This window comes from Pogoniulus pusillus, chromosome 9 (assembly GCF_015220805.1).
Source record: "Pogoniulus pusillus isolate bPogPus1 chromosome 9, bPogPus1.pri, whole genome shotgun sequence".
In the NCBI taxonomy this organism is placed as follows: Eukaryota; Metazoa; Chordata; class Aves; order Piciformes; family Lybiidae; genus Pogoniulus; species Pogoniulus pusillus.
Window position 1 is genome coordinate 35,153,375 of NC_087272.1, and position 25,863 is coordinate 35,179,237.

The window sequence follows — 25,863 nt, forward strand, 5'->3', positions numbered from 1 at the left end:
GTTCCTAACATCTAATCTAAATCTGCTTTGCTCTGGTTTGAAGCAATTGCCCCTCACCCTATCATTTCAGGCCTTTGCAAACAGTCTCTCTCCATTCTTCTTGAAGCCCCCTTCAGGTACTGGAAGGTTGCTATTAGGTCTCCCCCAGAGCCTTCTCTTCTCCAGGCTGAACAACTCCAACTCCCTGAACTGCCTCCTTGGGCAACCTGTTCCAGTGTTCCACCACCCTCACAGTAAAGAACCTGTTCCTAAGATCCAATCTAAATCTGCTCCAGGCTCGCTCGTGTGTGTTAGGGATGGATGCTCATATGTGGCTTTGCTAAGTAGCAAGCTATCCTAGAAGCTACCTCTGTGTTTAAATGCATTGCACTGATGGAAATAGGATGCAGGAAAACCCAATATCCAAATTTCCTGAAAGCTCCCATTACTGTTAACTGAAGAGAAAGAAATGCATTTTGTGTAATCTCTTCAGCCTCAATTTTGTTTTACTTCTCTCTTATTGCCCTTGAAATTTAGGGTACTTTCCCTCATTCTTCTCCAAAGGCATGATACAGTGTTATGCTACTCTGTTAAATTATTGGGTTTCTGCTGTAGCTACACTTTCATTCCTTCCTCAGAAAGTAAAGCACTTCTGGGCAAAAGACTCTTGGTAAATACATGATGTGGCTTGGTGTGTCCAGCAGTCACTAAACTAAAACAAACAGAAAAGCTTCCAGAAATGAAATAAGCAGACCCTGAAGAGAGAGCCAAAATACAAATGCATTCATGCCTGTATTTGTACATGATTAAGCTTATGAATAAAAGATTAGCATCTATGTGTTTAATTGAATCAAAACTGTCACATCATGACAAGCTTATTCCATGTGGGGTGTTAAAGAATAGCCTCATTTGTGCTGAAAAACCTCAAGTTGAGCAGAAAAGCATGGAAAAAAAAAAGCAAGAGGAATGTTTGAGCTATATTTGAGTGATAACAGCTAATGATGTCTAGGACTAAATATCTATGCATGCATCAATTTGCACAGGCTAAAACTGAATGGAGGAGCAAAGTGATGCACAGCCTGAACTGCTACAAAGCATCTTTAAGTGGAACTATGGTAAGTTGGACTGTGTGTGGATGCATCATCTGTGTGCAAAGGGAGGTCAGGCTAGACCTAAGCCTTCCCTTTTCTGACTTTCTTTGTGTGAGCAATGGGTTGTGACACATGCACACTACATTTGGAAACATGCACCTTTATAAGCTCTTCTTTGGTCAATTGTACCTAAGTTGTATTTAATTCTTGTTGCCCATAAACTGCTATTGTTCAGGATTACCTAGCTAAGGTGAGATGCTCCTTTTAATGTATTTGAAATAGTTGCAGTGCCCTAAAAAACATAAACCACTCCTTTCTAGAGGCTCCTTTGCTGTTACAGCTACCCCTCTTTATTAAAACACATCAAGCTGAGGGCACATTTGCTACAATTTTCACATGGCCCCCAGCTTAGGTCAGAGCATGCCGTGCACCAAAGAAACCAGGGTCTGCTGCTGAAGAGAGGCACTTGGAAACACACACACCAAGAGCTTCCAACACAGACTAAACTAGGAAAGTCTCCACAAAACCACTGCCTCATTTGAGGCATTTTTTACAAGCCTCAATAGAAACACACTGGAGCAAAATTAACATGAGTTACACTAGAGCTGACAGATAAATCCATACATCCACCTTCTGGAGAAGGGCAGAACTTCAAATTTCCTGTGTTTTTTTTTTTTTTCTTTCATTGCAGCACTTTTAAACACAATTATAACGATCCCCAAACTCCATTTCAAGTGTAAAATTGTCAGCATCCAATATTTTGTTGGGGATGCTTTCTGAAAAGCAAGAGCGCTCCAAAGACTTGCAGAAGTCTATATAAAAGACTTGCAGAAGCCAATATGAAAGGCTTGCAGAAGTCTGCATCAAAGACTTGCAGAAGTCTATATAAAAGGCTTGCAGAAGTCTGCATCAAAGACTTGCAGAAGTCTATATAAAGGACTTGCAGAAGTCTATATAATAAAGGAGTTGCAGAAGTCTCTATTGTGGTGTGCAAAATGGAGGAAATGTGTATTTTAGTGTTAATCATCTCAGGGCTGCGTTAGAGCTACACTAACTGTGCCTGTGTCCATACAGACAACAGGTTGGTACCCCCATACACAGGCTGCAGCCCCTCTGGTCACCTTCAATCACCCAATGAGTTTTCTCCCAGCCTTAATTCTACCCACAAAAGTGATGTTTCTGAGGGAAGGTGAGAGAAAATTTACCCAAGGCAAGTGCAGCTGGTGCTAATTGGAGGGAGTTATGTGCTGCTCAGAAAAGTTCCCCTAGATCATAGAATCATAGAATCAAGCAGGTTGGAAGAGACCTCCAAGATCATCCAGGCCAACCTAGCACCCAGCCCTATCCAGTCAACTACACCATGGCACTAAGTGCCTCAGCCAGGCTTTTCTTGAACACCTCAAGGGACGGTGCCTCCACCACCTCCCTGGGCAGCCCATTCCAATGCCAATCACTCTCTCTGTGAAGAACTTCTTCCTAACATCCAGCCTAGACCTCCCCTGGCACAGCTTGAGACTGTGTCCCCTTGTTCTATTGCTGGCTGCCTGGGAGAAGAGGCCACCCCCCCACCTGGCTACAATGTCCCTTCAGGTAGTTGTAGACAGCAATGAGCTCTGCCCTGAGCCTGCTCTTCTCCAGGCTGCACACCCCCAGCTCCCTCAGCCTCTCTGCATAGGGTTTATGCTCCAGGCCCCTCACCAGCTTTGTCACCCTTCTCTGGACACTTTCCAGCACCTCAACATCTCTCTTGAATTGAGGGGCCCAGAACTGGACACAGTACTCAAGGTGTGGCCTGACCAGTGCTGAGTACAGGGGAAGATGACGCTACTGATGAATTCTCCTCCCCTTAGGGGGGTTACTGTACCTAAGGCTGACAGTTTAATAATAGATTTCACATATTTTTACTACTAAATAGGTTCTTCCTGTACCAACTGGTGCATTTGCCTCCATGTTTGCCATGGATTGTCAGACATAAAGAGATGTAGCTGGTCTTCACTTCACCTCAGTCGGATGGTCTGTTGGCTGCGGTACCATCAGCTGGTTGTGATGCTGAAGCACAGTCTTCAAATAATCTAAAACAGTCTGGCAGGGCACTGCATGAAACAAATTGCAATTACTGTGTATTAGCTATCTAGCACAAAACAGAACAACAGCATTAAAGCAAGCAGTGTTCTCGGGGATCTCTTTTTGCACGGCTGAGATTTACTGCGAGCGGGAAATGCTTCACATTTTGATCTCTGCAGACATCTCACTCAATAAATATATGACTGATGTCATATTCCCTATGCTGAGATCTCTGACATTGCTTTCATTTTCTGCCCACTGGCTTCCAGTGTGGGTTTTTCTTTCCACACACTCCCCCCCACCCCCTAAGTTTGAAATGGTAATTATTACAACTACAAATTACATCAGCAGTAAGGGTAGCAAGAGGAAAAAAAATACATCTGTAAATAATGTAAACAACCCAAACCACACAAAGGAGAAAACATTTCTTGGACTTAAATTATGCCCTGATTACCATGTAAATATGCTTAAATGTTTTTGAAACTGCAGTCTGATTAACTATACTGAGCAGATTTAATGATTCATACCCTTTAATTTCTTCTACCTCCCTCCTCTCAGATTTGTTACAAAACTAGGTGTTAAGCAAATTGCTTTATGCCCCTTTCCTTTACCCCCTCCCCCCACCTTTCCATTCCCATCACTCTCATCCGTTTCAGCAGTGGTATCAACATCCCATTCCCTTCTGCTGAGGTGATAGGTTAATTAGGGATGATTCAATTATGGGTCTCTCTTAAGCAGATGCTACCACATCCCTGATTAACTCTGGAGTATTTTTGAGATATGCTGCTTTTCTCTTGAGCCTGAAACACTGTAGGAGAATTAAACAGATACTAACCCAACGTTACCACTGATTCATGCAAGACTAAGCACCATTTTTAAGGCTCCTTGTCCACTCTCACATTTTGTATGGGTTGTATCTCACAAGATATTCAGAGATAATCTCAGTTTCAGCTAAAAATCCATAAAGAATATTTCAGTGCTCTTTCTTTTTGATTATTTCTTGGCATTCAGCCTTTACACCTGGAAAAAAAACGTGGTGTTTGGGGCTTTGTCTTAAGCTGGCAATCTGAAATCACTGAGAATGTCTCAAGGTAGGATTTACAGGTATTTTACACTCCTTCCTGGACACGCTGTGCAGCACCAGTGCTCCTTGGCTAGGCAGACAGGGTGCAAAACACCTTTAGCAAAGAGTTTGCTACGCACAGAGTAAAGGCTAAGTGGTGTTATATCCAGCAGCCTGCATATAGAAGTCATGCAAAGTGCCTGATATGAATAATAAATCCCTCTGCCATTTCACCCCACTCTGACTTCTCCCTCAAAGAAGAGAAAAAATGACCCACTTCACAGCTGGTTAATTTGATCACACTTTTGCCATAGCAGGTTAGGAGGTTGTAATTATTACAAACACAAATTAGGTCAGCAGTAAGGATAATAATACTACTACTAAACACTAACATCTGTAAATAATGTGAACAACCCAAACCATACATAGAAGAAAACATTTCTTGGACTCATTACCATGTAAATATGGTGTTAGGCATTTCAAGTGACTTGTACTTGGTTTATATCTCCACTGACTTATTTCTAGAGCAAGGCAGTGCCTCGGTCGTGTAGCTACTACACAATGACTGCCATGTGAGCAGGTAAAGTCTGCATGCCTGTTTTTTTTTCCTCTGGTAAATAAAACCCACCACTTTCAAGTGTCATCAGATGGTTTCAGAGAATATTTCACTTCTGCCCAAGTCAAGAGGGCAGTCAAGCTTAGTAGTCTCACCAACATGTTCTGTGGCCTCCCTGTAATGTGAGCTGTGTGCTTAGGACACAGCAGCAATCAAAACATTCAATGTTAAGTTCTTCTGTGGTGTAAAGGAGAAAAATAACCAGAGGTCATGGTTTAGTACACTGGGTGCTGTGCTGCCATCCAACGAGATCTGGACAGGTTGAGAGCTGGGTGAAGGGAAACCTTATGAAGTTCAATAAGGACAAGAGCAGGGTCCTCCATCTAGGGAGGAATAACAACAGGCACCAGTACAGGTTGGGGCTGCCCTGCTGGAAAGCAGCTCTGTGGACAAAGACCTTGGAGTGCTGGTGGGCAGCAAGTTCTGCATGGGCTAGAAATGTGCCCTTGTGGCCAAGAGAGCCAATGGCATCCTGGGGTGCAACAGGAATAATGTGACCAGCAGCTCTAGGGAGCTTCTTCTCCCTCTCTGCTCTGACCTGCTGAGACCACATCTGGAGGTGGTGGAGGAGAGTTCTGTGATGCTTGGGATGTCACAGATACTCGGAAATATCCTTTCCTGCCTTATCTAAATGTGTTGCTTTTTGTTTGGCAAGTGCAAGCAGAATAGAATATACTAAAAATGCCTCATTTTTAGGAGCTGATCTCACAGCAGCATGATGATTCTTTACCCACAATAAGCAATTTCACTGCAGGCTATCCAGCAATATACATACCTATGTAATTCCAAAGGGATGGGGCACAAGTGAGAGAGAATCACAGAATCAAGCAGGTTGGAAGAGACCTCTAAGATCATTCAGTCCAACCTAGCACCCAGCCCTGTCCAATCAACTAGACCACGGCACCAAGTGCCTCATCCAGTCTTTGCTTGAACATCAGAGAGAAGACAACAGGAAACAATTTAACCTGTTGTGTCCCCAGCAGATGAAGTACAGCTCTGCTTTAACTGTATTCTGATGATAAAATTCTTTCTCATTACCAGTGAGAAATATGAAGGTACTAAAAGCTGGCTGCAGCTTCTAAATACTTCTATCTTCATAAAAGCAGTAATGTTTCCAGCACTAAATGGTATGATTTTGTCATCATTTTAGTGACTGGAGGACTCTGAGCAGTTTTGACTTACAAAGCCATCACACATCAGTGTGGCACAAATAAGCTCAACCTTTTAAACACCAGGTGCTAGCCACAAAGTCAGGCTCCTTGGGCCTGCCCCATTAACCATAGCCTAGAGGAAGATACAAAGAGGATAGCACAAGGCCAAGAGTCAAAGCCTTGGTTTTGCTTCTGTGTCCTTCTTATGGCTCTGTAAATATTCTCTTGGCCAGGAGATGGGAGAAGCACTTCTTTTTTTGTTTTTTATTATCAACCAGGTTGGAAGAGACCTCCAAGATCATCCAGGCCAACCTATCCCCCATACCTATCCAGTCAACTAGACCATGGCACCAAGTGCCTTATCCAGGCTTTTCTTGAAGACTCCCAGGGACGGTGCCTCCACCACCTCCCTGGGCAGCCCATTCCAGTGTCCAATCACTCTCTCTGTGAAGAACTTCCTCCTAACATCCAGCCTAGACCTACCCTGGCACAGCTTGAGACTGTGTCCCCTTGTTCTATTGCTGGTTGCCTGGGAGAAGAGACCACCCCCACCTGGCTACAATGTCCCTTCAGGTAGTTGTAGATAGCAATGAGGTCACCTCTGAGCCTCCTCTTCTCCAGGCTGCACACCCCCAGCTCCCTCAGCCTCTCTGCATAGGGTTTATGTTCCAGGCCTCTCACCAGCTTTGTCACCCTTCTCTGGACACCTTCCAGCACCTCAACATCTCTCTTGAATTGAGGGGCCCAGAACTGGACACCGCACTCAAGGTGTGGCCTGAGCAGTGCTGAGTACAGAGGCAGAATAACCTCCCTTGTCCTGCTGGCCACACTGCTCCTGATCCAGGCCAGGATGCCATTGGCTCTCTTGGCCACCTGGGCACACTGCTGGCTCATCTTTAGCCTACTATCCTCCAAACCCTGCAGCAAACAGAACTTTGTAAGAGGCTGTGGCTCTCAACGATGAGGACAAAAGTTCATTTACATCTACTATTCTGCTTCTTTTGTAGTTCTTTGATTTTGAGGTGGCCTCTAGAGAGTTAACAAGATGACAACCCTGAGAGTGGATTCTCTGCAGGCTTGTGCACATATCCATGATCCCTGACAACACCAAGAGGGATCTGTGCCAACTACAACCAATGGAAAAGATGCTCAGGCCAAAATAATGTTTGCTTGTTACGACTTGGTTTCAAAAGGTTGTGAGGAGGCAGCAACATTCCTGCCTGTGAGGAAGAAGTTTCCGTGGCCTTTGCTTTCTCAAAGTGACAGCATCTCAGAAAAGACACCCAAGTGGCAAAACAACCTGGCCTGCAGCGAGTGAAAGAGCGAGATCTTTGCAGGAGCTGAGGAGTGAGGAGGAAGTGCTACAGGGGCCTTAGCACGCTGGGGAAAGCTCGCCTTGCTATGATGCTAAGCAGTACTAAGCAGGACATGAATAAGAGGTGGCAGGTCTTTGTTGTTTATTGATCCAAGTTATAAGGCTTCAGTATTGCAGGCATTTGTACGCCGTAAGCAGTGCTGCTTTGGCAGAGCTTGTCACAGCTTTCTCTGTGGACTACCCTCACTCCTAATAAATACTTGAGCAGCACAGCAGCCACCAACTGTGCTGATGACAAAAGCTGGGGTGTGATCTCCCAGTCTGACCTGCCACAAAGCACAGCATCTTCCCAGGCAAAATCTTCTTTGCCCCAGATAGCATCAGTGGGTAAAAAAAAAAGAGACTACAACTCAAGTTGTCACCTCTCAGCAGAGCAGTTTCTACCCTTGGCTGGCTGTTACAGCCTGTGCTATTTCGTCCTCAGAAGCATGCACCTTATTTCAAGTTTGCATTTCTGTTTTCCTTCAGCTGGGTTGTATAAAGTCTTTAGAAAAGAAATGAAAATGCCTGTCACCTGTTGCATGCTTACAGTTAGTGGTGAAGTAATTTCTCTATCTTCTCTTTGGTAAGCACAACATTTACCTTCTCAAGATGCTAGGCCAGTACTAGAAGTCCCTATACCTACTTAGAGGTCTGTACAAAGTCTTCTGGAGCAACTCAACCCAGAACATGAAGAAAATCACAGTCAGAGTCTTCTTATGGAATTACAGAATCACAGGATCAACCAGGTTGGAAGAGACCTCCAAGATCATCCAGTCCACCTAGCATGCAGTCCTGCCCAATCAACTAGACCATGGCACTAAGTGCCTCAGCCAGGCTTTGCTTGAACACCTCCAGAGATGGGGACTCCACCACCTCCTTGGGCAGCCCATTCCAATGCAAATCACTCTCTCTCTGTCTCTTTGTCTATTTCATGGAATCATAGAATGGTTTAGGTTGGAAGGGACCTCAAGGATCATCCAGTTCCAACATCTCACCATAGGCAGGGACACCTCCCACTAGAACAGGTCGCTCAAGGCCTCATCCAACCTGGCCTTGAACACCTCCAGGCAGGGAGCAGCCACAACCTCCCTGGGCAACCTGTGCCAGTGTCTCACCACCCTCACTGCAAAGAACTTCCTCCTAACATCCAGTTTAAATCTCCCCTCTGCCAGTTTAAACCCATTCCTCCTCATCCTGTCATTACAAGACCTTGTCAATAGTCCCTCCCCAGCCTTCCTGCAGCTCCCTTCAGATCCTGGAAGGCCACTCCAAGGTCTCCTCCAAGCCTTCTCTTCTCCAGTCTGAAGAGCACCAACTCTCATAGCCTGTCCTTATGGAAGAGCTGCTGCAGCCCTCTGAGCATCTTCGTGGCCTCCTCTGGGCTCACTCCAACAGTTCCATGTCCTTCTTGTGTTGGGGGCTCCAGAACTGCACACAGCACATTTACATTTTTATTTTAGCTCCCAAAGTGAGTTGCCCAAATCTCATGACATTGAAGATATCATGCTTTGGTAGCAGCTGCCTTGGTAATAAATTGATGTGCACTTAGGGATGAAAAGCTGATGTGACCAGGCAATCACTGCTCCAGGTGCCCTGTACTGCTGCTCTCCTAAAGACACCTGCTTCTGAAAGAGGGACTCCTGACTCCATGCCTGAACCACTCTGTCTTACAACCTGGGCTGGAGTCAGCATCTCTTTACCTTTTCTAGCACTTCAATCATAGAATCAGTCAGGGTTAGAAGGGACCATAAGGATTATCTAGTTCCAACCCCACTGCCATGGGCAGGGACACCCTACCCTAGATCAGGCTGGCCACAGCCTCATCCAGCCCGGGATGTGGCCTCAACCACCTCCCTGGGCAACCCATTCCAGGCTCTCACCACTCTCATGCTCAACAACTTCCTCCTCATGTCCAGCATGAACCTACCCATCCATTCCCCCTAGTCCTGTCACTTCCTGAGAGCCTAAAAAGTCCCTCCCCAGCTTTTTTGTAGGCCCTCTTCAGATACTGGAAGGTCACAATAAGGTCACCTTGAAGCCTCCTCTTCTTCAGACTCAACAGCCCCAACTCTTTCAGTCTGTCCTCATAGGAGAGGTGCTCCAGCCCTCTGATCATTCCCATGGACCTTCCAACACTAAGTTCTTTGTCCTGACACTAGGAGGGAGTTGTGGCAGATGAGCTGCAGACCCATTTGAAGCTGCAGTTGAATGCCTGCTAACATCCAGAGTCAGGGTGAAAATGGGACACGTTTCTACCTGCTTGCCATCTTCCTCATCTTGGTGTGACTGACTGCATGACTTCACTCTTAACAAGTACCAGGATGAAAATGTGCAATGAGCAGGTCCTGACAAAACCTACCACTTCCATCTGATAATGGTCCAGCACTGTTATTAGGATACCACATTAGTTCCTTTAATTTGCCAGGAGAGGGAGGAAAAAAAAGCCTCAACAGAGTTTAATTATTAATTTTCCACAGATTCTAACCTCTGCTTTTTACTTATCACCACCAATTCCCCTTTACTCCATTTATTAGGCTTCTAATTGTTCTTTTGTTTCCCCTTTAAGCTGGCTGTTTTTGTAATCAGCATGAAACTTTTCCTCCTAGATAATCTTGTGGGGGCCTTTAACAACATGCTATTAATGCTCTCCAATTACCACCCACTCTTTTTGCTTTTTACCTTTGGCTTTAATAATTGTTTCCAGCTTCTTATGAAATGCCAAGAACATCTCTATTATTGCTTTTGGATGTTTTTTATTTTTGCTTATTAGAAATGTCACCAGGCCATGATCAATCAAAAACAAAAGGCTCTCATTTATCTACTTCCTCCAAAAACGTAAAAGTCACAGAAGTCATAGAATCAACCAGGTTGGAGGAGACCTCCAAGATCATCCAGGCCAACCTAGCACCCAGCCCTCTCCAGTCATCTAGATCATGGCACTAAGTGCCTCAGCCAGGCTTTGCCTGAACACCTCCAGGGACAGCAACACCACCACCTCCCTGGGCAGCCCATTCCAATGCCAATCACTTTCACTGCCAACAACTTCCTCCTAACATCCAGCCTAGACCTCCCCTGCCACAACTTCACACTGTGTCCCCTTCTTCTGTTGCTGGTTGCCTGGCAGAAGAGACCAACTCCCACCTGGCTACAACCTCCCTTCAAGTAGTTGTCTACAGCAATGAGGTCTGCCCTGAGCCTCCTCTTCTCCAGGCTGCACACCCCCAGCTCCCTCAGCCTCTCCTCATAGGATTTGTGTTCCAGGCCCCTCACCAGCTTTGTTGCCCTTCTCTGGACACATTCCAGCACAGTGAAGTGATACCTGGGAATGCTGTAAGTAAGCCATATCTGGTCTGGTGAAGAGAAGACTTAGAGGGGATCTAATCAATGTATATAAATATCTGAGGGCTGGGATGGGTTTTTGCTTGTAAATCATAGTGGTATATGTCCAAAAGAAGGACTCTCATTTATCTACCTCCCCAAAAAATGTAGATGTTTCTAAATATCTGAGGGCTGGGGGTCAAGAGGGAGGGGACAAACTCTCCTCAGTTGTGCCCTGGCATAGGACAAGGGACAATGGGTATAAACTACAGCACAGGAACTGCCACCTCAATGTGAAGAAGAACTTCTTTACTGTGAGGGTGACAGAGCACTGGAACAGGCTGCCCAGAGAGGTTGTGGAGTCTCCTTCTCTGGAGACTTTCAAGACCCATCTGGATGGGTTCCTCTGTGATTTGAGCTAGATTCTGCTCTGGCAGGGGAATTGGACTTGATGATCTCTTTGGGTCACTTCCAACCCCTAACATATTGTGATCCTGTGAGCCTTCTCTAGAGACTATCAAGACCCATCTGGATGCATTCCTGTGTGACCTGAGCTACATTGTATGGTCCTGCTCTGGCAGGGATGTTGGACTTGATGATCTATGGAGGCCCTTTCCAACCCCTACCATCCTGTGATCTCCAATGTAAATAATCATAGACTTGTTTTGGTTGGAAAAGATCTTTAAGATCATTGAGTGCAAGCACCAACCCAACATCACCACAGTCACTAACCACGTCCTGAAATGCCATAGAATCATAGAATCAACCAGCTTGGAAGAGACCTCCAAGATCAGTTCTTCACAGAGAGAGTGACTGGCATTGGAATGGGCTGCCCAGGGAGGTGGTGGAGTCACCATCCCTGGAGGTGTTCAGGAAAAGAGTGGATTAGGCACTTAGTGCCATGGTCTAGTTGACTGCATAGGACTGGGGGATAAGTTGGCCTGGATGATCTTGGAGGTCTCTTCCAACCTGGTTGATTCTATGATCATCCAGTCCAACCTAGCACCCAGCCCTAGCCAGTCAACTAGCCCACTCTTTTCTTGAACACCATGTCTACAACATACAAAAAATAAGGTACACAAAAAAGTAAGGTCTGTCTCCAACCTCTCCTGTGGCATCAGCCTGCTGCAGCAAGAACTGGCTCAGCTGCCTGTCTCTCTGTGGTGGCCTCAGCTCCACAAGCAGACAGTAAGAAATGTGGTTATTCTGTTCATTAACGAGATTTCGTGCTCAGTGCCTGACACTGCCTAGTGTTCCTTCTGGTGTTTTTGCACAGCAGAAGACAAATGCCTTAGCACTTAAGGAGAGCTGGGAAGGGTGTGCAGCTACATCCACCCTGCCCAGACTGGCAGCTGTTAGTGGAGAGTGGCTCAGCTTTGCAAGGCGTCCTCCTTCGCTTGACCTTGAGCAATGCTTCACTCCGAGTTCATAGCAGGGCACTTCTAAATTGATGCTCAACTGTCAGAAAGATGTAACAAATGATAGGGAATCTGCTGACGAACTCCACAGCACTGTGAATTTCTTGTAACACTAAAGGAGATGCCTTCCCTGCCTGAGATTTGGACAAGTGTGCAGTATAACATGGCTGGGGTTATTTTAGCTCATGTGCTCATTTGTTTCAATAGTCAGCTGAATGTGAGCGAGAGCTGCACGGATGGGCTGTGAAGACAAGCTGTTGGGGTGCAATGAGCTGGAAAAAGAGTGAGGGGCAAGGAGAGATGGGGGTTAGCAGGGGAACTGACCTGGGGACTCGAGATCCTACAAATGGGGCAGTAAAATTTGTGGTGAGAGCAGGCATCAGAACTCAGAAACACCAACGTTATCAAGGCTAGACCATGGCACCAAGTGCCACATCCAACCTTGCCTTGAACTGCCCCAGGGACGGCGACTCCACTACCTCCCCCAGGCAGCCCATTCCAGTGTCCAATGACTCTCTCGGTGAAGAACTTCTCTCCTCACCTCCAGCCTAAATTTTCCCTGGCACAGCCTGAGGCTGTGTCCTCTTGTTCTGGTGCTGGCCACCTGAGAGAAGAGAGCAACCTCCTCCTGGCCACAACCACCCCTCAGGTAGTTGTAGACAGCAATAAGGTCACCCTGAGCCTCCTCTTCTCCAGGCTAAACAACCCCAGCTCCCTCAGCCTCTCCTTGTAGGGCTGTGCTCAAGGCCTCTCCCCAGCCTCGTCGCCCTTCTCTGGACACGCTCGAGCATCTCAATGTCCCTCCTAAACTGGGGGGGCCCAGAACTGAACACAGGACTCAAGGTTTGGTCTGACCAGTGCAGAGTACAGGGGCAGAATGACCTCCCTGCTCCTGCTGACCCACACCATTGCTGATGCAGGCCAGGATGCCACTGGCTCTCTTGGCCACCTGGGCACACTGCTGGCTCATGTTCAGGCAGGTATCAATCAGTACCCCCAGATCCCCTCTCTGTCTGGCTGCTCTCCAGCCACTCCGACCCCAGCCTGTATCTCTGCATGGGTTGTTGTGGCAAAGTGCAGCACCAGCACTTGGAGCTATTGAACCCCCATCCCATTGGACTCTGCCCATCTGTCCAGGCGGTCATGGTCCCGCTGCAGAGCCCTTCTGCCCTCCAACCCTGCCACATCTGCCCCCAGCTTGGTGTCATCTGCAAACTTGCTGATGACTGACTCGATGCCCTCATCCAGATCATCTATGAAGATGTTAAAGAGGATGGGGCCCAGCACAGATCCCTGTGGGACACCACTAGTGACAGCTGCCAGCTGGATGTGGCACCATTCACCACCACTCTCTGGGTCCGGCCCTCCAGCCAGTTCCTAACCCAGCACAGAGTGTTGCCATCCAAGCCACGGGCTGACAGCTTAGCCAAGCAGTTTGCTGTGGGGGACAGTGTCAAAGGCCTTGCTGAAGTCCAGATAGACCACATCCACAGGCCTCCCCCACATCCACCAAGCGGGTCACCTGATCATAGAAGGAGATCAGGTTAGAAAGGCAGGATCTGCCCTTCCTAAACCCATGCTGGCTGGGACCTGAGCTCTTTGCCATCCCTCAGGTGCGCAGTTATTGGCCCCAAGAGAACCTGCTCCATCAGTGTCCCTGGCACTGAGGTCAGGCTGACAGGTCTGTAGTTCCCAGGTTCCTCCATCCGACCCTTCTTGTGGATGGGGACCACGTTGGCCATTTTCCAGTCTCCTGGGACCTCTCCGGTGAGCCAGGACTGCTGGAAAATGATGGAGAGCAGCTTGGCCAGCTCAGCTGCCAGCTCTCTCAGCACCCTGGGATGGATCCCATCTGTCCCATGGACTTGTGGGTGTCCAGATGGCTCAGCAGGTCCTGAACTACACAGAAGGGTGTTGGGCCATCTCATTTAAGCTATATTCTTACCCTGAAAGGTTGGAGTAGATGATTCTTGGGGTCACAGAATCATAGAATTTCTTAGATTGGAAAAGACCTTCAAGATCATTGAGTCCAATCACAGAATCATAGAATCAGTCAGGGTTGGAAGGGACCACGAGGATCATAGAGTTCCAACCCCCCTGCCATGGGCAGGGACACCCTACCTAGAACAGGCTGGCCAGAGCATTATCCAGCCTGCCCTTAAACACCTCCAGGGATGGGGTCTCAAGCGCTTCCCTGGGTGGTTTCATACTAGTTTCACACTAATGATTTGACTTGATGATTTTAGGGTCCCTTCCAGCCTGTTGTTCTATGAATCTATGAAGAAGATTGCCTAAACTGACCTACGAAAGGGAGAAAAAAATGGGAGCAAGTATCCTCTTACTTTCACAATCCCTCTCAGCAGTATTTTCCAGGTGGAGTGGAAAAACCATTTTACTTCTCTTCATCTGCATCTGAAAAGCCATTGTACTTCTTGTACTTTTCTTTTGCAAAAGAATTTCTTCCAGAAAGAAGAAAGACTGTGCCCTTTTCCACATGCCCCAGGGATGTACACCTCTGCCTAGCCAACAGAAGAAACAAAGTGTCTGTGCACCTCTCATTTAGGCGATGCTGCTGCATTCTAATCATAGAATCATAATCATAGAACCAACCAGGTTGGAAGAGACCTCCAAGATCATCCAGTCCAACCTAGCACACAACTCTGTCCAATCAACTAGACCATGGCACTAAGTGCCTCATTCTCCTCTCTTATTTTTGGCCATGTTCCCTTATCACAGTATCACAGTATCACCAAGGTTGGAAGAGACCTCACAGATCATCAAGTCCAACCCTTTACCACAGAGCTCAAGGCTAGACCATGGCACCAAGTGCCACGTCCAATCCTGCCTTGAAGAGCCCCAGGGATGGAGACTCCACCACCTCCCCAGGCAGCCCATTCCAGTGTCCAATGACTCTCTCAGTGAAGAACTTTCTCCTCACCTCAAGCCTAAATTTCCCCCGGCGTAACCTGAGGCTGTGTCCTCTTGCTCTGGTGCTGGCTACCTGCAAGAAGACAGCAACCTCCTCCTGGCTACAACCACCCTTACTTTCCTTCTGCTTATCAGAAGGTACCTCTTGTCCTGCCTTTCAGCCATAAAGTCTTCACAGGGAAGGGATCTCCCCTATAAACCCCTCTGCACATTCATATTCTCAGGTTTTTACCTAAAAGCACAGAGAAAACACATTAATAAACCCCTGCTCTGCTGCAGTTGGGTGCTTCAGTAAGTTCTTTGTATCCAGGCTGGTTTAGCAAACTAAGGCAGCACCCCTGAGCTGCAAGCAAAGCAGTGCTACAAATTCAAAGGGGTTCTCGTGCCAAATGCCAGGCGACCACACTCAAGGCTCTCTCTTCCTGAAGCAACTTCACGCTTTGAAGCTGAACAGCAGAACGAGGCCAGAGATCAGACCAAAACATCCAGCACATCAAGAGAAACCAAAGAAGTGGTTAAATGTGAACATCAAGGAAAAAAAAAAAAGGGGACAAAAAGAAAGGGGAAAAAAAAAAGGACACTGAAAAAATTGTTCATGGCTGCTTTATCTACACTGCTGCTGGGGCAGGCTCTTTGGAAACACGATGCTCTGAAAGTATAAAAGCAGACAGGATTTGGAGGGAAAAGTAATATCTTTTATTAGATAATCTGATAGAGTGAGGAAAAAGAGTCAAGCCTTGGGCACACAAAAACCTCCTGGAAAACCTCCTGGCTGACTTTTTCAATTACATTGATATTAACTCTACCTGCAAATCCTGCTTTGCTCTGGCTACTTCTAGCTACCAGGAATTCCTCCTCTGTAGATGTCCTTCTACATTTGAGGGCAATGGCATCCTGGCCTGGATCAGGAACAGTGTGGCCAGCAGGACAAGGGAGGTTATTAGGTTATTCTTCCCTTGTACTCAGCACTGGTCAGGCCACACCTTGAGTCCTGTGTCCAGTTCTGGGCTCCTCAATTCAAGAGAGAGGTTGAGGTACTGGAACATGTCCAGAGAAGGGCAACAAAGCTGGTGAGGGGCCTGGAGCACAGCCCTGTGAGGAGAGGCTGAGGGAGCTGGGGGTTTGCAGCCTGCAGCAGAGGAGGCTCAGGGCAGAGCTCATTGCTGTTGACATTTACTTGAAGGGAGGCAGTAGCCAGGTGGGAGTTGGTCTCTTCTGCCAGGCAACCAGCAACAGAACAAAGGGACACAGTCTCAAGTTGTGCCAGGGGAGGTCTAGGCTGGATGTTAGGAGGAAGTTCCTGCCAGAGAGAGTGATTGGCATTGGAATGGGCTGCCCAGGGAGGTGATGGAGTTGCTGTCCCTGGAGGTGTTGAGGCAAAGCCTGGATGAGGCACTTAGTGCCATGGTCTGGTTGATTGGATAGGGCTGGGTGCTAGGTTGGACTGGATGATCTTGGAGGTCTCTTCCAACCTCTTTATTCTATGATTCCTTCTGCTGTCTGCTGGAGCATTTTTGCTGCCAAACTAATGAGGTAAAGAAGGCTTCAGGGAGACCTTATGCAGGGGACCTTATAGCAGCCTTCATGTACCTGAAAGGGGCCTACCAGAAAGCAATGAAAGGACTTTCTACAGGGGCTTGCAGTGATAGGATGTGAGGGAATGGATCGAGGCTTGAGGAGAGTGGATTTAGACTGGATATTAGGAAGAAATTCTTTACAGTAAGGGTGGTGAGACACTGGAACACGTTGCCCAGGAAGGTCCTGGGTGCCCCCTCCCTGGAGGTGTTCAAGGGTTGCATGAGGCTGCTTTTTCTAGTGGAAGGTGTCCCTGCTCATGGTGGGGTTGTGTGTGTTGGAACTAGATGATCTTCAAGGTCCCTTCCAACCCAACCCATTCTAAGAATCTAGGCATAATTACTGCATTTATCATGCACTGCTTTGTCTTACTTATTTATACCTTTTCATTGCTTTCAGGCTGGTTTGCCCATAACCATGCAGCAAAACTGAGAGCACCACGAAGCAAACCCCCACTCACAATTCCTGGCTTTTGCTTTAACCACCTGGTAATACTTTCTACCTTTTAGGCCAAAAAAAGGGTGAGAAAATCATGCTGGCAGTAGTGATGGAGAACTGCATAATATCCTTATATATTAGATGGTCTAAATCCAGGTCTTACAGGCAGTTTCACAAATAAGTCTTTAATTTTACTACTGGGGACATATCACAGCCCCAGTAGTTTTTATACAGAGGAAAGAGATTAGGAGGCACTTTTCTCCTCATATAGAGGGATTACTTTGCTCTCTTCTTGATGGTCTCAAAACCTTAAATAGCCAATAAGAAGTTTGCTTCCTTTTAGGAATTATCTAATCTCTAATTATTTTGCAAAACCAGACAAAGTACCACAGACTGAATGAAAATGTTTCCTCTTCAGCTGAACTAACTGAAGATTTTGGCTTAATGCTCTTGCCTAAAAAAAAATGAAATTCTGGGTGTAGCTGCAAAAAAAATCAACTTGCTCCAAACCCAAAGCACTGAAACATGAATTTTTCTTCATTTATTCCATAGCTGAAACATGACTTCACACAAATTGTGTATTGTTCCAGTCAAATAAAAAAAACAACCCAAACACAACAATCAAAACACAGAGAATCATAGAATCAAGCAGGTTGGAAGAGACCTCCAAGAGCATCCAGGCCAACCTAGCACCCAGCCCTAACCAATCAACCAGACCATGGCACTAAGTGCCTCAGCCAGGCTTTGCTTGAACACCTCCAGGCACAGCGACTCCACCACCTCCCTGGGCAGCCCATCCCAATGCCAATCACTCTCTCTGGCAGGAACTTCCTCCTAACATCCAGCCTAGACCTCACCTGCCACAACTTGAGACTCTGTCCCCTTGTTCTGTTGCTGCTTGCCTGGCAGAAGAGACCAACCCCCACCTGGCTACAGCCTCCCTTCAGGTAGTTGTAGACAACAATGAGCTCTGCCCTGAGCCTCCTCTTCTGCAGGCTGCACACCCCCAGCTCCCTCAGCCTCTCCTCACAGGGCTGTGCTCCAGGCCCCTCACCAGCTTCGTTGTCCTTCTCTGGACACCTTCTAGCACCTCAACCTCTCTCTTGAATTGAGGAGCCCAGAACTGGACACAGCACTCAAGGTGTGGCCTGACCAGTGCTGAGTACAGGGGAAGAATAACCTCCCTTGTCCTGCTGGCCACACTGTTCCTGATCCAGGCCAGGATGCCATTGGCTCTCCTGGCCACCTGGGCACACTGTTGGCTCATGTCCAGCCTACTATCTACCAGCACCTCCAGGTCTCTTTCTGTCTGGCTGCTCTCAGCCACTCTGTCTCCAGCCTGTAGTCCTGCTTGGGGTTGCTGTGGCTGAAGTGTAGAACCCTGCACTTGGCCTTGTTCAATCTCATCCCAGTGGCCTCTGCCTACCCATCCAGCCTGGCAAGGTCCCTCTGCAGGGCTCTCCTACCCTCCAACAGCTCCACACCTGTTCCTAGATTGGTATCTTCTGCAAACTTACTGATGCTGGACTCAATCCCCTGGTCCAGATCATCAATAAAGATAATGAACAGGTCTGGGCCCAGCACTGATCCTTGGGGACACCACTAGTGACAGCTGCCAACTGGATGTGGCACCATTCAGCACCACTCTCTGGGCCCAGCCTTCCAGCCAGTTCTTGCCCCATATCAGAGTAAATCTGTCCAGATGTAGTATTTCACCCATGCAGGCTTTTTTGTTTTTTGCAGTAATGTGCCAAAGAATGATGCTAAGCTATGGGGGGAAAAAACCGACCCTAGAAGGATGGAGGAATTCTGCAGCAACATGGCAGAGCCTTGAAATCTTATTTTCTCTGTCTAAAAGGTACAGGAGGATATGTCTTCTGTAATGTTTGTTAAAAAAAAACCTCCTCCAGTCTTTGCCTTTACATCTGCTGAGAAAACACTCCTCGTCCTGGTAGTCTCTTTGTGAGCCATGCAAATGGTGCTCTGCAGAGCTAGAGGCAGAGATGTACAGCAGGAACTATTTTTAGATCGCAAACTCTCATGGATTTTAAAAGGGCTTTTGCATATGGAAAGTCAGGGAAAAAAAAAAAAGAAATGCAAAGTATTTCAGGAAAAAGGATGAAATGATTCATAGACAGTTATAGAGCAGAAGGGAGGGGTTGGTGCTTTTATTTCTGTTGACAGGGTTGCTAGTGGGAGGCTCAGCACCCGCAGGTTGGGCGTAGTGCACACCTTCCATGCCAGTCTCCCCTCAGCAGCTCCAAGCCACTGTCCTGATGGATGAGAGGGAAAACCTCTATAGCAAAACCTCTGCTCTTTCAGCATCATAGAATCATAGAATCAAGCAGGTTGGAAGAGACTTCCAAGATCATTCAGTCCAACCTAGCACCCAGCCCTATCCAGTCAACCAGACCATGGCACTAAGTGCCTCAGCCAGGCTTTTCTTGATGACCTCAAGGGACGGTGCCTCCACCACCTCCCTGGGCAGCCCATTCCAATGCCAATCACTCTCTCTGGCAAGAACTTCCTCCTAACATCCAGCCTATACCTACCCCAGCACAACTTGAGACTGTGTCCCCCTGTTCTATTGCTGGTTGCCTTGACAGGACAGTATGGCAGCCTCCATGCCCATCTAGGTGCCTTCATATTTGCTCTTCCTCTGCACTCACCACTTTGTCTTGCCTGTTGGGGATGCCCAGCATGAGGTGTACAAAGGAGCTAGAAGAGTTTGTGCTCTGAGATAACTCTGACATGACAGATGGTGGAAAACACCATTGAGACCTTATGCAAAGGGCCTTCTGGCTCCCTTCCAAAGCACACTATGTTTTGGTGGCCAACAAAAAGTGCTCAGAGAATGACTGTTGTGCTTTTTTACCTAGAGAGCTGGGCATTTCAAGCCACAGAAAAAGTTCTGCTGGCTTCTTTGGTAGCAGCTCACTGGAGCAAAATCAGCACTGAAAACAAAAATGGATTGAATTTTGATTAACCACGCTCAGTGGTGGCTGTGGGACTGCCTGGGGAGCTCAGAACTCTGTCCTATGTAACAAAACCTGAGGGACCTCCTGGGTTACTTTTGACCTACCTATCTGTAAACGTCACCCAGACATCAGCCAAAGCATTTGATGATGATTTTATGTCGGCAGATGAAGTCCTGTATCCTTGCACATCACTCTTATGTTTGTCTCCTTCCTTTGATACACCATTAACAAGATATTTCTTTAGTCCTGGAGGGTGAAAAATGACTATGTCTATTTATGTCAGCTCTCTTATAAAGGCAGATGAAGGTAAATATGATGATGATGACCCAGGTAAGTACTGGCTGCTTAGCCTGCCATTGATTCTAGTTTAATACAGGCACTCACAACAGGATTCAACTGACTAAGAATTAAAGCACAGAATCACAGAATGGTTTGGGTCAGAAGGGACCTCAAAGGTCATCTAGTTCCAACTCCCTGCCACGGGCAGGGACACAGTCCACTAGATCAAGCTGCTCAAGGCATCATCCAACCTGGCCTTGAACACTTCCAAGGAGGGGGCCATCCACAACTTAACTGCACAGCCTGTTCCAGTGTCTCATGACCCTCACTGTAAAGAATTTGTTCCTAATATCCAGCCTAAAATCTGCCCTCTACCAGCTTAAAGCCATTCCCACTTATCCTATCACTACAAGTCCTTGTAAAAAATCCCTTCCCAGCTTTCTTTTAGACTCTCTCTAGGTACTGGAAGATTGCTATAATGTCTCCCTGCAGCCTTCTTTTCTCCAAGCTGAACAAGCCCAACTCTCAGGGCATGTCCCCATAGGGCAAGTTCTCCAGCCCTCATTGCTTGATGAGCTAATAGGTTTGCTTGAAAAAAGCTGGGTTGACCAGATGCAACATGCCTAAGACTCCTGAAGGGCATTTAACTTACTACCATGAGTTACCTGATTGCAAAAGCAGCAACACATGGCATTAGTAGGCTACTACCTACAGGGATTCTGAACCTGCTCCTTGTATCTCAAATATTTGTCACTGGAGGAATCATAGAATGGTTTGGGTTGGAAGGGACCTCCAAAGGTCATCTACTTCAAACTCTGTGCACTGAGCAGGGACATCCTCCACTAAATTAAGTTGCTCAGAGCCTTATCAAGCCTGACCTTGAATATCTCTAGGGATGGGGCCTGAACTACCACGGATTGATGTGATTCTAGCAGAGCTCGACAAGGACTGACAGCAGCCTCAATACCATTCAACAGTTCTAACCATAACCACCAAATTAATTTAAAAACAATAAAACAATAAAATCTGGAGGATACAGAAGCTGGTGAAGCAGGAAAGAGTGGGAAAATAGGGCAGGCAAAGCAATCTGGATCACTTAGCACATGAACAGAGCCAAACACAAAGTACGGACGTCTAGGAAGGAACGCGCACAGAATGAGAAGCTCAGTGGCATGACCGACGGCCAAGTGACCAGGGTAGGAACAAAGAGACTATTCACCTTCACTCAGGCAGATGGGAACACACTGCATGTGTTTCCAGTGCCCAAATGTTAAAGAAATGAGCAGAGTGGAGAAAAGAAATGCAAAGAAGGATTGGACTCGTTGGGGGAGTTTTGAACAGCTCTGTTCGCTTACTTTATGGAAGATGGAAATCTTGAGCTTTCCATCTGTAAGCACCTTCCTCAGAAAGGGGCACCCAGTCTTACACAGCACAGCACTCAGTAGAGCAAAGCATTGAGGTCAATGGCTAGAAACTGATTTCAGATCATCAGGCAGGAAATCCAACACACAATCAGGAACGTAATTAACCACTGAAGTCAAGCGTCTGAGTAAGCAGTAGAGCTGCTGCTCACCAGAGTCTCCAGCTCCAGACTGGAGGCCTTCTGAGTTATCATCTGAGACAAACCTAAGTTATGATCTAGTCAAAGTCAAAAAGGTAAGTTCAATATAGGTGACTGAATGACAGACATAGGTCAAATTATGGCCCCTAACAATCATTTTTGGTCTTACACAGGCAAAGCTAAGACTCAACAGCAGTTAAGTCCATATTGCTCCTGTAGCCACAGGGTGTTTCCACATGACCTAGGAACCACTGCTGAATCCAGGGAGAGTGCACAAGTTGTGCTGAATGAAAGACATAGGTCAGATTATGGCCCCTAGGTCAGATTATGGCCCCTAACAATCATTTTTGGTCTTACACAGGCAAAGCTAAGATTCAACAGCAGTTAAGTCCATATTGCTCCTGTAGCCACACGGTGTTTCCATGTGATCTAGGAGCCACTGCTGAACCCAGGGAGAGTGCACAAATTGTGTTGACTCCACATTTTGGAAGAGGTAGGGGGAGTATTTTAAATTTGGGGTTTTCCCTGCACTGAATGATCCTGTTTAAGGAACTTTCTAGTAACCTTAGGGACCAATGCACAGCAGAAACGCACAGTGCAATACAAGTAATTAATAGCACATCACTGATATCTGGGAGAAGAATTATGAAGGCTGCTGCTTGCTTTTTTTTTTTTGCTCAACTTTTGCATCTGCATCTGCATACTGGGTGCAGTATTGCACGTGTTTACAGTGCCCAAATGTTAAAGAAGTGAGCAGAGTGGAGAAAAGAACTGCAAAGGAGGACTGGAATCCCTCCTTTGTGTAGTTACCAGCTTTGAAGCCTTTTCTCTCTTGTAGCCTTTTCTGTCCTTTTCTCCCATGTAGGGATTAGTTCAATTCAATTTGTATGGATCTACCCTAAGCACCTCAAACTTTAGCTAGCACAGGTACAGCTCCCTAGAGTTTATATTTCCTCTACTAAATTCCATTTTGCTTTTAGTATCATTAGTTAAGGTTTATTTTTGCCTGGCTTAAAGTTCAGAGGACACAGGGCCAAGATATTTTGTTCCTACCCAATACCACTCTTCAAATATCTCAGTGCACCTTAAAATTGACAAGGCCTTAGATTAAAAGAGGCAAGAGAAGTTTTTCACAGAAGGAGTGCCTATAAGGTGAGGTTCTGCTGTCTGCTTACTCTCTCCCAGTAGCTGTTAGGTACTGCTGAACTGGAAAAGCTGTGGTCAAGCTTTTATTTCAAGGTTTAGCTGAAGATGAATGGGAGGAGATGTATTTATGCTTCTCACTGAGCTAAAAGCAACTTAACAGATACTGTTCAAGGTAAAAACCAAATCTTTTTCAGTTAAAGGTATGGATGTAACTTTGAATACTTACTTAAAGTAGCCAAAAAGGGAGTTTCAAAGGGGAATAAGGTTTATAGGCTGCAATGTCACTTTAAGAACAAGACACATCATTAGGTCTAAAAGCACACATTTGAAATTACCATCACAAACCACTCGATGTTTGGAGTTTAGGAGTACAACTACATCCCATACACAACTCACCAGCCCAATAGATAGGCACAGGCCTAAGAATTTTGGCTGAAGAAAAATTCCAGTGCTTGATTATTGACGATCAACAACCTCAGAAAACAACTAGAACTGAGCTCAGACTATTACCCAAACTATTTTATCACTGACTGACAACATTATATGGCAGGGGATTATTTACCTGGAATGCTCTCCAACTTCCTACGAAGTTCCTCGTTTTCTTGTTGCAATGAAATTACCTCCTGCTCTAGCTCTTGACACCGAGGGCAGTAACCTTCTTCCTCTTCTTCCTCTTCCTCCTCTGGAAGTGTAGAAGACGATGGGTGACCATGAGATTCAGATGTTGCTGGTGATGTCCATCCACCTAAAGTGTGTACTGGAGAGGTTGAAAGTGGATCCACATCTGCCAAATGGCTAAAATCATTTACTGATGAGGTGTTCTGAGAAGGGAAGCTCCCAGAAAGCAAATAGTTCTGAAGGGAATCGGTAAAAACTCTCAGAAAGGCTGAGGTTTGCTGTTTCTTTTGCATATACTGCATCTCTATGTCTAAAATGTCTGATGTCTGACTATGAACCATTTTCCCAAGCTGACATTGCTCTTGTCTTTCACTATAATTTGGGTTTTCCTGCTTTATACAAGAAATCATGGACTGAGAGTGATTGTTGTCCAGTAGTTTTCCACCACAATTTAAGAGACTTAGAACCCGGCTGCATTGTTGGGCAAAGGCATCCAGAATCATTCGACTCTCTGCAACAAAAAGAGAGATGAATCACAGAAACCTCAATGCAAAAAGGTTATGGCAGGCAGTAGCAGCTAGAGGAACGTACACAGCCCTTTACAGTCGCATGCATTTCATTTCTGAGCACATTAAAATGATGGCTTCTTCTTTAACACCTCTGCAACACCGTGATTTAAAACAATCCCCACTTCGCTTCTATTTTGAGAGCGCCCTGGTGCCCTTGCTGTTAATCAGAAATGCATTGTGATGATAGTCACTGCTTACTGCCATCTTCTAACACAGGGATTAAGACAGGAAAAGGGGGAAAGAAAAGACAATTTCCATCCAATCTGGTACAAATAAAAAAGTTCAAGGAAGTAATTCTCTGGCAGCCTGCTTCAAGCTGCTGCTGGGCACTGCCTGGACATATTTACAGGACTTTGCACTACATCTTTGTCCAGTGCCCTGCTCCTCTCCAACAAGGCTTCCAAGCTTGTTTTTTCTCACTTTCATTTTTGCTGCACTCATTTGATATTGGACCTAGGACATTTCCCATGACCCACCCCCAATTCTATGGATTTTGCTTAAGTTTCACATATGTCCATGAATAACTCAAAAGTTCTTCTTAAACCAAAGAAAGGCATCCCAAGTACAAAATGAAGGTCCTCTTGTCAGAGGAGAGATTTTTTCTGTTCTGCTGACCTATCAAGTTTGTGAACCAGCCAGTACCATGCAGCGCAGAGCAGTGCAGAGTACTTTAAGCTGCTCTGGACATCATGAGGATATTTATTCTACATGGGGCTGCCCAGCAGTTTCTGGGGTCAGTATCTTGGCTCTAGAAGTAGAATCATAGAATCAACCAGGTTGGAAGAGACCTCCAAGATCAGCCAGTCCAACCTAGCACCCAGCCCTATCCAATCAACTAGACCATGGCACTAAGTGCCACATCCAGGCTTTGCTTGAACACCTCCAGGGACGGTGCCTCCAGCACCTCCCTGGGCAGCCCATTCCAATGCCAATCACTCTCTCGGGCAACAACTTCCTCCTAACATCCAGCCTATACTTCCCCCGGCACAACTTGAGACTGTGTCCCCTTGTTCTGCTGCTGGGAGCCGGGGAGAAGAGAGCAAACCCCACCTGGCTACAGCCTCCCTTCAGGTAGTTGTAGACAGCAATGAGGTCAGCCCTGAGCCTCCTCTGCTGCAGGCTGCACACCCCCAGCTCCCTCAGCCTCTCCTCATAGGATTTGTGTTCCAGGCCTTTCACCAGCTTTGTCGCCCTTCTCTGGACCCACTCCAGCACCTCAACATCTCTCTTAAATTCCAGTCATAGGATAAGAATGTCACACTGCACTGAGTCAGCCTTGCCCAGAAGCAATAGCAGCTACAATCAAAACCTACACCATAGAATCAAAGAACCAAAGCACAGTAGAGGTTGGAAGGAACCTCTGAAGATCACTGAATCCAACATCCCTGCCAAAGCAGGGCAGGTCACACAGGAACACATCCAGATGGGTCTTGAAATTTCATCTCCAGAGAAGGAGACTCCTGTGCTAGTTTGAGCCTAGCTAGAATGTTTTGGTGAGAAGAACTAGATTACAGGCTGTGAAAGGAAAACAAGGCTGATGTCTACCTCACTCATAGGCTTGCTGAGATGTATAAAAACAAGAATCAAAACATAGATAAGCTCAACTTCTTCTGCTGGGGAACTGAGCTGCATCTCTTTCTAACCTCACCCTCCATTTCTCCAGTGCTCTGACAACCTTTTTCCTCATGCTGATGTGGATTTTCCTGTGTGCTGG

The 25,863-nt window shown here is 46.5% G+C and overlaps 1 protein-coding gene across 2 annotated transcripts in view; it reads right to left on the reverse strand.

Moving 5' to 3' along the window:
• BEND4 (BEN domain containing 4) overlaps positions 1-25,863 on the reverse strand; it is a 51,045-nt gene that overhangs the window by 14,302 nt on the left and 10,880 nt on the right. For both annotated transcript variants that reach the window (XM_064149196.1, XM_064149197.1), the window contains exons 2-3: positions 23,525-24,091; positions 3,072-3,163 (exon numbers count right to left, since the gene is read on the reverse strand). In XM_064149196.1, the coding sequence (XP_064005266.1) occupies positions 3,072-3,163; positions 23,525-24,091 (659 nt within the window). The remainder of the gene's footprint in view (positions 1-3,071; positions 3,164-23,524; positions 24,092-25,863) is intronic.